This window comes from Stenella coeruleoalba (genome assembly GCF_951394435.1).
Source record: "Stenella coeruleoalba genome assembly, chromosome: 18".
NCBI lineage: Eukaryota > Metazoa > Chordata > Mammalia > Artiodactyla > Delphinidae > Stenella > Stenella coeruleoalba.
The window spans coordinates 13,060,838-13,078,631 of NC_137164.1; the positions used below are offsets into that span (position 1 = coordinate 13,060,838).

A 17,794-nucleotide genomic window follows, 5' to 3' on the forward strand; every position below is an offset into this window, starting at 1 on the left:
ATCTATGCATGGCCGGGGCTTGCTGAGAAATATATTGTATTGGGGTTAAAGGATGTTTGAATGGCAAATGAGTCTTGGAAATTAAAGATAGAGACCTCCTGAGAGATTTAGAAATATCTCCCCTGGAGCCACCTGCTTACAGTCTAAGGATAATAATTCTAAGGGGCCTTTGCCTCCCCAGAGAGAATTTCTTTTCTTTAGAAAGTTAAGGTCTTTCTCTTTTCTTCTCCAGGGGGAAGATGGGCAGGGCACAGCTGCACTATATAAGCTCTGAGATGCATCATTTCCCAGTTCCTCTCCTGTGGTACAAACTCATGGATGTGAAGGGCACATCTGGCTCTCATCAGTCGCCCTCTGGAGGCTTGGAGCACAGGGATCCAATGCCAAGATTCTCATGTAAGTAAATAATTTGTCTGTTCTCTGACCCAGAAACCTTGTTTCCTGTTAATCAATGTAGATATGAACCTTTAGAAATTATCTGATTACACTCTTTTAACTTTACTTTTTAATTTTTCTTCTACCATTCACATCTATGTATATTTAGCTTAGGTTTTTAAATATAGGCATTATTTTACAAAAGGAATTCTAAAAATTCTTACATACCATACTGTTCTGTGAATTTGTAGAGAAAAATGGTAATTCTTCAGTGATTAAATGTATTTCCCACAGCTATCGTTAGAACTGAAAAGATTAACTCTAATTTTAAAGTTTTCTTTGGCTCTATTTTCTAAAAACTATTCGCAAAATCTATATTCATGTTTCATCTTTGCATGTTTGCCTCAAGCCATAGTGATGGTTCTTCTCAGTATCCTTTGCAGGCCCTTCTTCCTCACTTTCCCCTTAAACGTTGACTTTGCTTTTCAAACTCCTTCTCTTCTCATTCTGTCTATTCTCCCTGGATGTTGCCTGTGATTTCAACTGTCATTTACATGCTGGTGACTCCCGATTCCACATCTCCAGCCCAGAAATCGCACCTTTACAATCATAGTTTATATTCTCCTGCCTCTTGACTTCTCCTCTTAGAAATCTCACAGGTGTCTCCAACTCACAGGCCAGAACTGAAACACATCATGTTTTCATCCTCAAGCTCCTTCTCAGTTTCTGCTTTCTCGTCTCAGTGAATGGCAGCCAATTACCCAAGGCAGCATTTGATTTGATCTGATAGTCTTCCAAACTTGCAGCCTCTAAAACTGAAATCTTAGATGTGCTGCTCACTGCTCTACATTGGTATTCTCATTGTTAAAAAAGTTCCTCTATTTCCCACAGAAATTATTTTAATAGCCTCCCAACTCTTCTCCCTGCCTTGAACCTTGTCCCTACTTTCCTCTAGAATCATCTTTTAAAAGGGTCAATCAGATCATCTCACATCTTGCTTAATGTTCTTCAATGACTGCAATGTCCTCGGGATGAAATTCCGATTTCCCAACCTGTCACATGAAGCCTCGGGAATCTAGGTCTTGACTTTCTTTTGCGATTGACCTGCCACTTATACCCAATTAGGTACTTACTACTCTGGCTCAGACCTTTAGTGCTGGCAATTCCCCAAATTACCCTCACATTCTCATCAAAATGCCTTTCTATGAATACTGGACCCTTTGTTTAGAATGGATATAAATTCGAATCATTTTGATTCTTTGGCTATTATTCAGTTATGAAGTATGTGTTGAGTGCCTACTCTGTGTCAGGAGCTAACTTCAGGGTTCACAGTGGTAGTCAAACAAGACATAATTCATGCCATGCAGGTTTACAATATAGTGAAGAAGACAGACATTAAATAAGTAATGCCACTCTTTCCCTTGAGAAGTACTCTCAGACCACAGATGTGTAGACACCAGGATCCTGCTGACCAAAGCTGGTAGTTCCATGTTAGACAGAGGTCAAGAGCTATGTACACACCTATAGCCCTTCGAGGACCAGCAGTTCCTGCCCTCTTATTTCTCTCAAAAATCTGCTTTCTAGTATAAACCTACCATAGTTTGGCTTTGTCTTAAGCCTTCATTTCTATTTAGATTCTTTTTAAGAGACTTGGTCCTGTGCAGACCTATGAAATAGAATATTTACCATTGAATCACTTGTCAGAGTTCCATGCAGGGAGCTTTGTCTAATGCATTTTTGGCACTGGACATCTAGTATAGTGTTTTATATATGATAGAAGCTCAAAAAGCATTCTAGGGTGAAGAATCATAGTCACATTCCAAAGCATGGTTGTTAGAAAACATGGATGATTTGCGGAAATGTGAGTATCTTAATATAGTTGGAATACGGAGGGTTTGGGAATAGTGATAACTCTAAAAGAAAGATGAAACCAGGTCATGAACCCCTTAGCAGGAGTGTTAGGAGAGGAAAATGGATTGCAGCATAATATTGGATCATAAGCTCCTTGAATATAGGAAAAGTTCATCTTTATATTCTCTGTAGTCCAATGCACACTTATAAAAGTCAAGTAATCAATCAAAATGGGTAATAATTAATTTAATGCAAAATGAAAACATTTGTCATGCAGAATTAAATAGAAAATGTATGCTGGTTTTAATGTCTGATTTATAAGGTGAAAACCTTTCCCTTTCTATAAGTTGGTTAGATAATTAAGTAGTGAAAGACAATAGGAAGGCATATGATTTTCTCCTGTGGTGGATGATACTAGATTAAATAACTTGGATTTAAATATCTACAGCTCTCTGTCATAAAACTAAAGAATGTTTAGAAAAGTTAAAAAAAAAAGAAAAGTTCATAATTTGGAGAGTTCACTACAGTTACAGCATCTGTGAAACGGAAACATTTGCCTTCTTTCTAACTGATAAGAAGAGGGATCAGTGAGATAAATACTTAGCACTATTTAGACGAATGGTGCTATGAAAAACTCCAGCAAGACTGTTAAAATAAACGATCTTATTCCTAATCATTGTGATTTTTGAAAATATTATTTATATTACACAGTGGTCGAGGCATAGGAATTTAATCATTTCTGCCAAATGGCTGAAGATAAATATGAAACAAGTTGTACATAGGGACAGGGACTGGGTAAATTTAGGAGAAAACCAGTCCTAATGAAGATAAGGTAACATTTTCTAAGTGTGCCCAGGCATCAAAAAGCTCTGAATTAACTAACATTTTATACATGGTGAGAAGAGGAAATGACTGACAAACCTTCTCCTTCAAAAAATTCAGAGCAAATTAAAAAAAAAAAGCTACAATCTCTGCGCTGTGAAATGCTAATGAATTGAGGCTTTAAGGCAGCGCCACAAAGCCTTGCACAGAAGGAGGACAGTACTGAAATCTCATGAACTTCTGTGCTGTCTTTGTACAATATAATGCTGTTGCATTTTAATAAAAATTAAAAACTGAGTGCTTATAGTAAGCTCTATTCTATGTGTTTATTAATGTAATCTTCACAAACATTCTCTGGGACTTGATTATTCCTGTCATTTTACAGGTAAGAAAGTTGAGGCATCGATTAAGTAACTTACCCCACATCACACTGGTAGGAAGTGGTATAGGCAGCAGTCATATGGATCATAGCCTAGACCATGGTTTTGGCTAGAATGACCCTTTTGTAGGTTAAAAAAAAAAAAAACTCCTCCAGGTGGATGAATTGCAAAAGGATAAACCAAATAAGGAAGAATTGCCCTTCTGCCAGACCTATTCTAAGAGGTTTTCCCCCTGAAGACCAATTATGGAAGGTTTCCCTCTTTGTGGGCTGACAGTTCTTTTGGTCTGGATCCATGGCTTGGCCAAAATCACCGAGGGTTAGATTTTTGCTACCATTTATGCACCTGCAGGCAGAGGATAGAACCTGGGCAATTGCAGTCGAGTTATAACTCCTTGGTCATCTTGCCTGATCCATGAGAAGTGAGCTATTTGCCGGGGAGAAGCATCGAGATGATTCCATCTACCTCATCCTTCATAATAACAAATCAACTACCTTGTGGATCTTACCTCCTAATTAAAATCTAAAGCTTCTCCTATATCCACTGCTCTACTTCAGACATTCATCATCATTTGACTCATCCTCTGCTTTTTAAACCTCATTAATCGTTCCTCTTTATTTATAGGGTCCAAATTCTGTAGCACGATTTGAAAAGTTCTTCCCATGCTCTTCCCGCCCCCATTTCCCTGGCTCATCCCTCTGAGATCTGACCTCCTTTACCCTCTCAGACTTTTGCACGTTTTGTCTCTTCTCCCTAGAATGCTCATGGACACAATAGGTGCCTACTCACTCTGTCCTCTGAATAGTTTCAGGACACTGCCAGCAAAATTTAGTTCCTTCCTTGATGCCAGCGTGGCCCCTGTTGTAGACTTTATCACACTGTACGGTCTTCATGTGCATTTCTCTTTCCTTACTGAACTGCTTGGAGGCAGGGGCTATATCTCAGGCATCTTTGCATTCTCAGCAAACAGATGGAAAGCTGATTTCTTAGTGTGACCCCATAAATTCTTATTGCTTGATTCACATAATGACTGTTTGCCTTGTTTATAGCAGTCTATTTTTGTTCACAAATAAAGCACCTTTTCCTGAAATAGCAAGTTGTAAGTTATTAAAAATTAGCATAAAAATTGAATGATAGAACAAAAGAAGATGAAGATGGGTGAATCGGCAAATCAGCATATCACAGACTCCCAAAGTAGGTGCTCTTTTGACTATTATCATCATTTAACAGATGATACAGTTGAGGCCCACATTAAATAACTTGCCCCAAATCAGACAGATTGCAAGTGGTAAAGGCAGTCCTAATCCAGAGCTCAGACTCCTTTTCAACTAAAAAAAAAAAGCAAATGAAAAGACACAATAAAGACATTACAAAAGGCAAGTCCAGTGGACCAATAATATATGAAGAAGGAGGAAACAGCAGTAGAAGGGAAAGGAGAAAAACTAATCATGCATGCTTACTCTGTAACCAGCACTTTAAATGTATGCACTCATTTACTTCTCATACTAACCACATAAGGCAGAAATTGTTATTCTCCTTATTTTATAGGTGAGGCACAGAGAGTTGAAGAAACCGACCCAAGTTCACATAACTAGTAAGTGATAAAAGAAAACTGAGCCCAGGAAACCCAAGTTTAAAGTGCAGCCATTCAGGACTTCCCTGGTGACGCAGTGGTTACGAATCCGCCTGCCAATGCAGGGGACACGGGTTCAAGCCCTGGTCCGGGAAGATCCCACATGCACCAGAGCAGCTAAGCCCGTGCGCCACAACTACTGAGCCTGTGCTCTAGAGCCTGCGAGCCACAACTACTGAAGTCCATGTGCCTAGAGCCTGTGCTCCACAACAAGAGAGGCCACCACAACTAGAGAAAGCCCACACACCGCAAGGAAGACCCAACACAGCCAAAAGTAATAAATAAATACATAAATAAATAACTTTATTTAAAAAAAAAGTACAGCCATTCAAACACTACCCACGCAACTCAAGTTTTGGTCACACAAACTAATCATTCAGAAAGAACATTTCATCATCTATATTTACAATCCTAACTGAACGCCTATGGCCAAAGCAATAAACAAACTATGTATTTCCCGAACAGTCCATGCTATTTACATATTGTCATCAGAGGTAATTTCTGTCTACTTTTCTATCTCCCTTTTTCCCCGCTCTTTCTTTTCTTCTTCATCACTTGGGGTGGGTGAGTTGAATTTTTAACATAAATTTTCCCTTTGTGTAGTATAAAGAAAAATACAGGTGAAAAACTTACAACATTTTAAGAAAATTCAAATTCAGTATCTAAAACCATTGGGCCAAAAATCCACAAGTATCCATTAATTCATGTAACTGTACCCAGTATATACCAGAGGTTTTATATATATATATATATATATGTATATATAAAATATATGTTTTATAAGTAAACACCATATAAATAAGACCTGTTAAAATATTATGTTTCTTAGTATAAATATTGTATGAGAGAGGATCCTTTTGGCATCAATCCCATGCTTCTCTGAGCTGCTGAATAGAATTTTACAGTCCAGGGCTATTCAAAGTGTCTTCCTTAGACCAGTTACATCAATATCACCTGATGAATTTGCAAGAAATGCAAATTTAGGCCCCTCCTTAATACTCCTGATTCCTGGGAATGGAGAAAAGGAATCTGTTTTAACAAGCTTTCCAAGTGATTCTTAGCACCTGAAAGTTTGAGAAGAACTGCTATAGTCATGTAATATTAGAATTTTATAAGTGCACAGGACCATAAAAAACAGATGTATTACTTTTTAGTAGAGAGATGTCCAAACCAACTTTATAGATATACTTAAAGATCATTACAGAAGAAAGAAGAATTGGAAGGATATGCATTTCAAAACAGATGTCCATCTCCTACACAGATGCAAAACCTCCTTGGTTAACACAAAACCTTCTGTCATCTTCAGAAGGTCTCAAGGCCATTCACCTTAATGCAGATAGGAAAAATTATCAAATCATGTTTCCATTCTTAAAACACGGCTTGCTTTCCATGAAAGTGGTAGAAAATGCTTTTTCTTAATGTTTATATGAGTGCTGGAGACATTTTAGTTGAACAATTCAGGAAACAACTTTGGGCAATTTTGACCCTGTTATAGCTGAAAATTGCAGGAGTCGACTTAGGACAAGACTACATGAATAAGAATTCACTTACATGTTAGCATTTCCTAGCTCAGCTCATTAGATGGCATGAATTATTCATGTACAATTCAATTAAACACTGTTTATTTTTTACTAATTCACTCATCATTTTGACACAAATTTTTTTAAAAAGGAAGAGAAAAGGAAAGAGGGGAAAAGAAAGGCAGGAAGGAGGAGACAATAATATAATACTTTGGTTTGAAAAACATCCCCCAAGGTACAAAATAATCCCAATTGTCATTGCAGAACAAAAACATTTTATGTAAATTATGTGGTTTGGGATAAGATTGATGTTGTAAGAAATGCGGGGGAGTATGGGTGTGTGAGATTTCAGCACTGTCATATTGAATGGGGTGAGAAGAAAAAAATTATATTCTGCTCTAATTATATCAAACTATATTAGTTTAAACTGAAATAATAATTTCAGTGCTTTGAAAGAGTAATATTTTGATCTGTCTATGTAATTTTATCGGTTAGTTGTAACTGATAAAAATAGATTTTGGTTGCTGAAATTTGAACAGTGTTTGAGGTAGAATTTCATTAGAAATGGAAAGGATTAGAAACGAGAGCAGCTATTGTGAATCATTTCGAGGCATCATTCAATTTAGATGCAAGAAAATTGGGTGACAACTTCTATTTGGAAATCTATTAAAATTTGTTTTATGACTATAAACTGTGTATTATCTATGTCTTTTATTCCTATCTCTCAATAAAGTCATGAGATGATGAATTTCACATACAGATAATGCTCTAGGTAACATTATTAATAAAAATAATAGCAGTGAAAGGTATATCGATACTTATCAGAACTTATGCTTTACCAATAACATAAACAATAGTTACCTTTACAAATGCAACGATTTTCAAGGAGATTGTTGCTAGATATAAGGAGTTCATCACAAAATCCATTAGATTCCACCAATCGTGGATGTAATCTTGAAGTCCACCATCCCACATTTGTTTAATTTCTCCCCATATAAAACCTGCAATTATAGAAAGATTCACATAAGTGTGATTTTTCAATGAAATCACTAAAAACAGAGGTCTATAATTAGGAATTAAAGAATCTTGGAGCTTCCAGAGACTACATAGTTACTCTAAATGCAACACCTATTTTTATAGGTAGTAATAATTGAGTCCCAGTCAGATTTGAAAACTTTCAGGACATTTAGCTAATTTGTAGAGAATTCTCTTGGGGCAGCTTCACTTTCTTTTATCCATTTGATAAATTGATAAGGTTGTACAGTTTTGAATCAAACTATAATTCCTCTATACCTATATATCTTTCTCTGGAAAATATCATAACGTTTATTTGTAAACAGATACTTGAAGATATTTTTCCTCCCAAATCAAAATGACTCAAAGATTTATGAAAGAACAGTGTATCTAGTGAACATAACTGGCTTAATGCCTTTAAGCAGGGTACTTTGTGGTGTTTTTGTAAGCAATTAATACCTTCAGAGATCTGATTTCAGTTCTGGACAGAAGACGATTATAACATTCATACTTCAATAAAAGACCTTATATCTAGCAGTAGCTTTAAAGCTATATCCAGAGAAAATAAAAATCGCTTTCCTTTATTATGGTCATGTTTTTAATAGGAAAGATTTTATTTTCAAATATTAGAAAGTACTTAAAAATATCACTGTATATCATTATTCTACTTCCATAATCGTATTAAATTTTTATAAATCTATTTTTACAGCCTAATGATGAGAAAGAAAGATATCAAAATATCTAGAATCAGGAAATATTAAAAGGATAAATATGATTTTAAAGCTATATTAAAGCAAGAAAACAACATGACTTTTAAGGTAATGATAGTTTGAAACATTGAATGTGGGTAGCACAGAGTTTCATATCTGTCCTACACTAAAAGCAAGAAAAAGTCATATAACTATAGAATTATGACTTTTCATGAATCCGTCAGAGAGGTGAGAAACCAAGGAGCCTATACTTCAAAGAAAAACAGGTTCCTGTAAAGAGAGTGACAAGGTGAGCATTAGCTCCCCTGTGGCAGAGTGCAGGGTAAGAAACACTGGCATCGGGCTTCCCTGGTGGTGCAGTGGTTGAGAGCCCACCTGCCGATGCAGGGGACACGGGTTCGCGCCCCGGTCCGGGAAGATCCCACATGCCACAGAGCGGCTGGGCCCGTGAGCCATGGCCGCTGAGCCTGCGCGTCCGGAGCCTGTGCTCCGCAACGGGAGAGACCACAACAGTGAGAGGCCCGCGTACCGCAAAAAAAAAAAAAAAAAGAAAAGAAAAGAAACACTGGCATCATACAAGAGAGAAGGACAATTTCAGAAAACCTTCTTAAACAAAATTCTAAAGGCTAAGTGTGAGCTAGTGTGAGAGGACAGAAGCCCTGGGAGACACAGGGGGGCATCCACTCACTAGTAAGCTCATCTCCATAGACGTCACCACTGCTCAAGAGGCTGGTTCTGGGGGGAAGGCACAAAGCCCTACCCAAGCTCCTCACCCCTATGAAGCAGAACATGTTAGCCCTGTGGGAGAAGCAGAAAACAGTCCAGGGCCTAGAGTTTATACTAATATCCTTAGAGGCTTCCTACCACAGGAGGAAGGGCAGGAAACTCTCTTCGGCACATGACCTGCACAGTTTTACTGCCTTGAGAAGGAAGATTTGGATCACTGAGAAGCTCCACTCGTGATACCCAGGTGTAGTTTTACCTAAGTTTGACCCTAGACCTAGACAACAGACAAGCTTCCTGCCTCACATCACCAGGCTGACAAACACCGAGTAAGAAGCAGAAGCTGACAACTGGAGGAGTGGCAAACATATGGCTCAGAGGCAGAGGTGCTCAAGGAAGGCCAAAAGCTGTGAGTGGAGCAGGAATTCTGATAATAATCCTCTTCCCCACTTGTCTTAGTCTTAGTCTGTTCAGGCTGCTATAACAAAGCATCATAGATGAGTTGTTTTATAAACAACAGAAATTTACTTTTCATAGATCCAGAGGCTATAAGTCTAAGATCAAGGTATCAGGGTCAGGCTCTGGTGAGGGCCCTCTTTCATGTTGCAGACTGCTGACCTCTCTGTGGATCCTCACTTGGCAGAAAGAAAGCGAGCTAGCTCTCTGGTCTGTTCTTATAAGGGCACTAATCCCATTCTTGAGGGCTCCACACTCATGACCCAATTGCCTCCCAAAGGCTCCACCTCCAAAAACCATCACATTGTGAGTCAGGATTTCAGTGTGTGACTTTTGCGGGGGGGCAAAGACTTGTAGCCCATAACACCACTCTAAGCAGAAGTGTATGGTAGGCTGAAACTGATTGTAGCAACAATGAAACCCAAACCCAGCTCAGCTCCTGATTATATTGTGTCAAATTCCTGCACTAATGTTCTAGCAGAAGAGGTATGTCCATTTTCAAGCATAAATGCTATACACTTCTGTCTAGCCTTCTGCATAGGCAGAATAAATACCCTCACAAAATACACACATATGAGCACATGAACACCATGTTACATCATACTCAAACTGTTCAAAAAAAGATAAAGAAAAATTATTGAAGACATCACAGGGAGGGGGTGGGTGGAAATAAAAGACACGTTGCATACAAAGGAAGAAATATAGGACTGATATCAAACTGATTATCTGAAACCACGCAGGACAGACTGACATCATTAAAGTGCTGAAAAGAAAAAAAAGTCAATCCAGAATTCTATACACAGCACAAATATCTCTAATAAATGAAGGGTAGTGAAAAACTTTTTTCAGACAATCAAAAATTCAGACAGAGACCCATGCTACAAGAAATGCTAAAGGGATATTTTTTAGGCAGAACGTATATGATATTAAACAGAAATTTAGGTTTATAAAAAGAAATAAAAATCTCTATGCAGGAACTGTTAAAATGAAAATAAATATAAAATAGTTTTTCTTATTTCAAATTGCTCTAACAGATCATTGACTGCATAAAGCAAAAATAGCATATAGCAAAAATGTATTGTGGTTTATAACATGTATAACATATGTAAAGGTAAAACATATGACAACATTAGCACAGAAGGTGAGGAAGAGGAATTAGAAACATACTATCATAAGGTTCTTATACTGCATGTAAAGCAAAATATTATTTGAAGTTTGTCATAAATTAAATTTTACATTGTAAATCCTAGGGCTTTCTCTCAAAATATTTTTAAATGCATAAATAGCCACAAATGTAAATAAACACGGAGTTATAATAAATGATCCAAGAACAGGCAGGAAAAAAAGGGAAAAATACAGCAATAGATGGGGCAAATAGGAAAAACAATAGGGTAGATTTTAATTCTGTCAATATCAAAAATTACGTTGAATGAAAGGTAGGGTCTAAACACACTACTTAAAAGACAGAGATGTTCACATAGAATAAAGATGCAAAACATAACTATATGACGATTCATCGATAGGTTAAACATAAATGAATAACAACGTTACCATGAAATACTAATTCAAAAAAACTTAGATGGTTATATTAATATAAGACTAGATATATTTCAGAAGAAGTGTTACTGGGTATGTACAGGGATATAATATAGGATAAAAAGGTCAAATCACTCTGAAGACAGAACAGTCCTAAATATGAATGCAGCTAACAAAATAACCTGATAATGCAAGATGCCATAGAATTTAAATACAAATAGAGAAAGGTACAATTATAGTCTTTACTTTTCCTCTCTATAAGTAAATGAATCAGTAGGCAGAAGTTTAGTAAGAATATAGAAGTTCTGAACAACACTACCAACAGTCTGAAAATAGTAGAAGATGACACATATATATGGAATCTAAGAAAAAAAAAAAGGTCATGAAGAACCTAGGGGTAAGATGGGAATAAAGACACAGACCTACTAGAGAATGGACTTGAGGATGTGGGGAGGGGGAAGGGTAAGCTGGGACAAAGTGAGAGAGTGGCGTGGACATATATACATTACCAAAGGTAAAACAGATAGCTAGTGGGAAGCAGCCGCATAGCACAGGGATATCAGCTCGGTCCTTTGTGACCACATAGAGGGGTGGGATAGGGAGGGTGAGAGGGAGAGAGACGCAAGAGGGAAGAGATATGGGAACATATGTATATGTGTGACTGATTCACTTTGTTATAAAGCAGAAACTAACACACCATCGTAAAGCAATTATACTCCAATAAAGATGTTAAAAAAAAAAAAGAAAATAGCAGAAGACATTTTTTTGAAGTGCACATGGAACATTCACTAAGATAGACTATATAACTTCATCATATAAATTTATACATGTTGAAATGTTTAAATGTTTACCATGACAACATAGCAAATAAAAAATCAGTTATAAAAGGTACCTCAAAATCCCCAAATATTTTGCAATTAAATAATATGCTTCTGATAACTTTTGGTTAAAGAGAAATTAACAGAATAATTAGATAATATTTTGAAATGATTACAAATGAAAATACAACTGAAAGTTCTGTGATGCAGTTAACACAGTACTTAGAGTAGAATGCTTAATTAGAAAACAATAAGGGTCTCAAATCAGTGATCTCAGCTTCAACTGTGACATTGAAAAGAAGAGCAAATTAAACCCAAAACAAACAGAAGAAAGAAAATTTTAAAGCAGAAATCAATAAATTTTAAAATATAAAACTTGAGAAAAGTCAATGAAAACAGAATCTAATTCTCTGAAATGGTCACTAAAATTGATAAAAGTCTAGCTAGAATGGTCAAGAAAAAAAAAAAGATATAAATGATCCATATCAGAAATGAAAGAAGGGACATAAATACAGATCTTACAGACTTCATAAGAATAAGTGATAAAATGAACTTGATACTCATAAATTTCACAACTTAAATAAATTGGACATTTTCCCGGAAAGACATAACCTTCCTAACTCACGTAAGAGGAAATAGAATAACTTGAATTGTCCTATATTCATTAAAGAAAATGAATTCATAGTTAAAAACCTTCCAGCAAAGAAAAATTCAGGTCCAGTTCCTTCATGGTGATTCTACCAAACATTTAAGGAAAAAATAATGCCAGTGCTAATCAAACACTTACAAAATTACAAGAAAAAATGTTTTAAAAGTATGTATTTTTCTGATAAAAAGTCATACAAAAATAATACAAAGAAAACTACACGCTAATAACCCTTTGAATATGCATAAAATCCTCAACAAATATTAGTAAATTAAATACAGTAATATATAAACTTAATAATAAGTCATGACCAAATGCTGTTTTTCCCAGAAATGCAAGATTGTTTGAAAATTTAAGAATCAATCAATGTAATTTGTCACATCAACAGATATTTTGGGAAAAAAATCTTTTCATTAAATGCAATAAATCTTTTCAATAGATACAATAAATTCATTTGACCAAATTCAACATCCATTTATGACAAAAACTTTCAGCAAAGTAAGACTAGAAGGAAAATGTCTTGATTTGATAAAGGACATCTATAAAAATCTAAACTACCATCATACTTATTTTGTAAAGGGCCAGAAAATAAATAATTTAGGCTTTGCAATTAATGAATGAGTGTGGCTTTGTTATAATGAAACTATTTATAAAAACTGTCAAAGGGCCAGATTTGGCCTACTGGGCCACAGTTTGTCCTATATCTTGATTGTGGTGGTGCTATATGATTGTATGTGTTTGTCAACATTTTATATACCTGTGCCCTAGAAAAAAAAACTTAAAAGTAGTGGCAGCAAAAGTTTAAAATAGTAAAAAATTTAAAAGTAGTGGCAGCAAAAATTATGAGAGATTTATGCTGGACAATGGAAATAGGGTTAGATTTAAAATAAAGAAATATAATAAAGTATCAATTGTGATATATTGCTGATAGATGTGTTTGAAAATTTGCACAATAGAACTCTGGAAGAAATAAAAGTATATTAGTCCATAATTATTTAGTGAAAACTAGCAATAGTTATTTAATATTATTAATAAAGTTTTATTTTAAAATTTTGTCACACTTAAATTAAGAACCCAGATGAGGACTGATTTCAGTTGAATTAAATATAGAGTGCATTTTAAAGTCTGCTGTAGACCACAGCTTTATTCTAGATTTGTTGTTATATCCAGCTTCCCCTTTGAAGTTTCTTTCATAAATAAATCTCTCTTGAGAACTCAGATAAAATTGGGCATATTTGGGGAGGTGATAATGATCACTGACTCCTTATTGAAGAAAGGAATATATAAGATCTGAATAAGATGTGATACACGCACTGATTTTATAGCTTGTGGGAAACTTACAATTTATATTATGCAATGAGGAAAAATGTTCGGTACTCATGGAAATACTCTCCTCTCACACATTCGTGGTGCTTTTTCCTACTGAGCCTGGGTACAGTCTCAGAATCCAGCACGCAACCACAACCTACATAAGAAATCTAAGGCCCCAAAAGGCCGTGTGACTAAAGCCAGTTAGTGGAGAAACCAGAACAGGATACCAGTCTCCTTAGGCAGTGCTCTTAGACAATATTTTCTTACTCCTGAGATTTCACAATGGAGCTTGTTTTGTTTTGCTTGAAACTTTGCCAATTCCCAGAGATGAGGCGATGTGAGCATTGCAATCGTTGATTGAACAAATGCATTCAAGTTCACTTTCATCAGAAGGCATAGTGATAATGTCAGGTGAGTGAATTGCCAGGCTCAGCTCAACTAGTAATCAGCTTTGTAATCTTAGCCAGTAGTCTCGTCCTTCTAGGTTTCAGTTATCTCACTTCAAAAAAAGAAAGGTTTGGATTATCACAGAATTCTATAGATAGAATCATACAAGAAGTATAATTCTACCTTAATGGTATAAATAAGCCAGACACTGATTCTTCCTGTTTGAATTATCAATATTCTATGAAACTCAGTCATCACAATAGCTGACATGAGAGATTAAAAACTTTTCTGTACCAGAGGGCACACACCAGCTTTGGTCTGCCCCAGAAAGCAGAAATTGGATCTATGATATGAAAGTTATAGAACAGAACCTTCTTGCCCAATGTAAGGGGGATTCTCTGGCAGAGTTGTCCCCGAACTGGAATGGATCACCGTTTGAGGTTACGATTCCAATGCAGAGCCTGGAATGTCTTTGATCAGTCATACTCCAGAGAAATTCTAGCAATGAGTGGAGACTTGTTCCACTGGACCTCTAAAGGTCATTCCAACTTTATGAATTTGTGATTCTGGTGTTTTCAAATTTTGTATGTATTTTAAAATGAAATATATTTAAAAATACCTATTAACCAACAAGAGGGTTTATATTTTATTTCCCTTTATAGATAAATTGTATCTCTTTTTTTGCTTCTACCCAACTGGAAAGCCAAATGGGATTATTAAGTCACCAAAATACGGAACTTCAAATATTTTGTGGGTAATTATGTAAAAGAGTAAAGACACCAAAACTAACTGCTTTAGAGGGGAAGGAGGTATGAAGAAGCAGTTAGGAGCTCAGTAGAAAGCAGCATTTTAACCTGGAGCCCCTTAATATCTGAGCAGACTCTGTTCCTATTAGACAGGTTCAAGGACATGACACTTCAATAGATGACCTCTAAGGTTTCTGAAGAAGAGTCAAAACAAAAACTCACAATTCGGATATATTACAGTTCCTTTGGAGTTCAAAGAATAGACATAAAATCTAACCTTCTGAATTATACAAAAATTATATTACTCCTGACTTTGGAAAGGCACAACTGTATGGAAAAAACAGAGATCCTGATGAAATTGAGGACTTAGCCCACTGTTTTTTCAACCTGAACTGTAAATGAGACTGGCAGTCAGTGCTGGTTGGCTAATGGGGTTTGGGATCTTTTGTTTTCAAAGCACCAGACTGTAGGATCACTTCCTACAGCTGTTTGGATCACTTCCTGTATCACCACATCCTTGTTTGATGACATTGATTTCTATTTGTTATGAGCACGTTAGTGAAATACCAAGTTTCCTCTATTCTGGCAATATTCACCGAAATTTTAGAAGAAACAAGCCTTTAGAAAAACTAGAAGGTGCTATTAACTGGCTGAAACATGCATCCAGATAGTAAACTATTCATGGTAACCAAAAAACGACTAAAGCAAACAAAGCTTGAGGGAGCTTCTGTCAGAAAATGTTTGTGCTGGTCCCACAATGGGAACATTTCAAAGTTATTCTCTGCTGTTTATAAACAGGTGACATGATTTCTCAGCGTGGTGGTGGAAGTCTAATTACAAGCATTGATCTAAGACTGCAGGGACCAACCACGGAAAGATCGCAGTACCAATGAGTCAGAGAACTTCCTTTAAAACTATTTGTGGATGCCTGGAAGTCTGGGCTATTGTTTTCTACCTTTCCCGTAACAGTTTTCACCAGGGCTATGTGAGTATTCTGTTACATCCCATCACGTGAAGCTGGCTGTGGGGGGCGGATGGAGCAGGCCGACCTCCGATGCTGCACTTAGCAGCCTCGATTTCACGTGAGAAATGTGTAGTTCTGCACACAGACCTCTCGCCTCTCCTTTCTTGCTGTCAGTATTTACACGAAGAGTAAATAACCCCAAGCAAAGAGCAAGTCAGCTTTTCACCTGCGACACCTCTGAGGGCTTTTTACAGCAGCCCCAGAGCTAGTCGAGGGATCTGGCCTTGGAAGTCCCTTGACAGAACACTGAAATCCAGGCTGTGGCACCAATCAATGAAGATAAAGGCAACAAAAAAGAATTCTTCTTCGCTGGAGGGTTTTATTCCCTCCCCAAGTCAGGAAACAAAAAGGTAGTTTCTTGTCAAAATTCTGCTTTTGTACAAAAAGAAATCTAAACGCAGTTATTTTACTCAGTAGAGACTCACATGATGCCAGACCCATAAGAGGCACTAAGTTAAGGGGCGGCTGCTACAGTCTCAGCGCTATTCTTAAAACCCAAACAAAGATAAAGAGCCTCGAGTATCCAGCTTCTGAAGAGAGCGTCCAGAAAACTGCAGCCCTTCCCGCTGGGGATTCCTGAGGGGTGAGGACCATATCTGCTACCAGCCTCCTGCCACACTCTAACCCATGGGTTATACAGAGAGAACGCTGGGAAGAGGGGCCCAGAGAGCTGTGAGCTCAGGGCACTGCAGTTCGGGGCTAGCGACCTCACCAGCACCGCCACCTCCCTAGGTCAAGTGTAGGAGACTCCACGAAAATGCCTCACAAAGATGGGGGGTTTCTGCAAGGAGAAGCTGGCTCTTAACGCCTGCTGGGGCATCTTCCCGAGCACTTGGGCTGCTCCTTTCTCACTTGGCTTGCACTTCAGGGAAAACAAACCAACAGTGGGTCTTCCCCAGGCAGCTGGGGAGCTGGCAGCAGCCTGGCCCCTTGCCACCTGAGGTAGTAAGGTTTTGTGATCTCTTGGGGGAGCTAGTGCTTATCACAGGAAGAAGCCGGGCTTTAGCCGTCTTGTTCTCCTGCCCTTGCTAGGGTCACAGGACCCATAAAGGGGCCAACTGCTGGTTATGAGTTCCCAGACTGGAAGATGTCAGGCAGAGCTGAAACTCGGATTCAGAGAACTATGTAGTGTGCAGGTACACAGGACCCTCTAAAGAACACTCATGGACCCATCAGGAGAGTCAGAGGGTCAAGACCTGTCGCATAGGCCACTCAGTATAAGCCAGAGATGCAGACAACCAACAAGGGAAGAGCTGTGACCAGGGTACCAAGGAGGTAAAGAAGACTTCTAACTTTTCCTGACATCCTTCTTGCCTGCAGAAACCAAGCAATGGGGAGAACAGAAAAAGTCTATGTCCCTCCTTCCATTCCAGTGTTGGGGTTGAAGGATGAGCAAAAAATGAATATTTCCGGGTCCTTTGATACACGTGTCAGGCCTCTGTGGGGAAGAGGAGAGCTTTCAACTGATGGTAAGCTTCCTGTTTTAAACTGAACTGGGACTACTTTTTAATAACTCAAAATTTCAGGAAATTGATGATATCTACCAGACAGATAGTGAAGGGAAAGGATATTTGGTGCAGGGTGGTTGGGAAGAGTGGTTGGAAAAGGTTAAACCATTTCATGTTTAGATTCTAATGCGTCTCAATTCCTCAATAAAGCTGAAATCGGAACTAAATACGAAACCTGCATAAAATTTGGTTTCTAGAATTGTTTCTTAATCTTTAGTGTTTAAAGACCTCTGAAATTTCTGAATCAGTCAACCAAGGGGAGAATTCAAAATCTAAATTTTTCATAAAAAATTCACAGTGATTATGACTATAGTCAGCACACCACGTTTCAAGA

General features: G+C 37.4%; 1 protein-coding gene and 1 long non-coding RNA gene across 6 annotated transcripts in view; one reads left to right on the forward strand and one right to left on the reverse strand.

Annotated features, from left to right (window-relative positions):
* The window catches only part of TRPC4 (transient receptor potential cation channel subfamily C member 4), a 162,066-nt gene that overhangs the window by 26,903 nt on the left and 117,369 nt on the right, over nucleotides 1-17,794 (reverse strand). For all 3 annotated transcript variants that reach the window (XM_079902605.1, XM_079902606.1, XM_079902607.1), the window contains one exon: nucleotides 7,443-7,582. In XM_079902605.1, coding sequence (XP_079758731.1) covers nucleotides 7,443-7,582 — 140 coding nt within the window. The remainder of the gene's footprint in view (nucleotides 1-7,442; nucleotides 7,583-17,794) is intronic.
* LOC307176470 overlaps nucleotides 253-17,794 on the forward strand; it is a 42,804-nt gene continuing 25,262 nt past the window's right edge. The window contains exons 1-3 of one of the 3 annotated variants that reach the window (XR_013824779.1): nucleotides 253-396; nucleotides 15,727-15,913; nucleotides 17,273-17,421. This is a non-coding gene — a long non-coding RNA (uncharacterized lncRNA). Of the gene's footprint in view, nucleotides 397-15,726; nucleotides 17,422-17,794 lie in introns of all 3 variants that reach the window. The other 2 variants (XR_013824778.1, XR_013824780.1) reach the window with 2 other exon arrangements.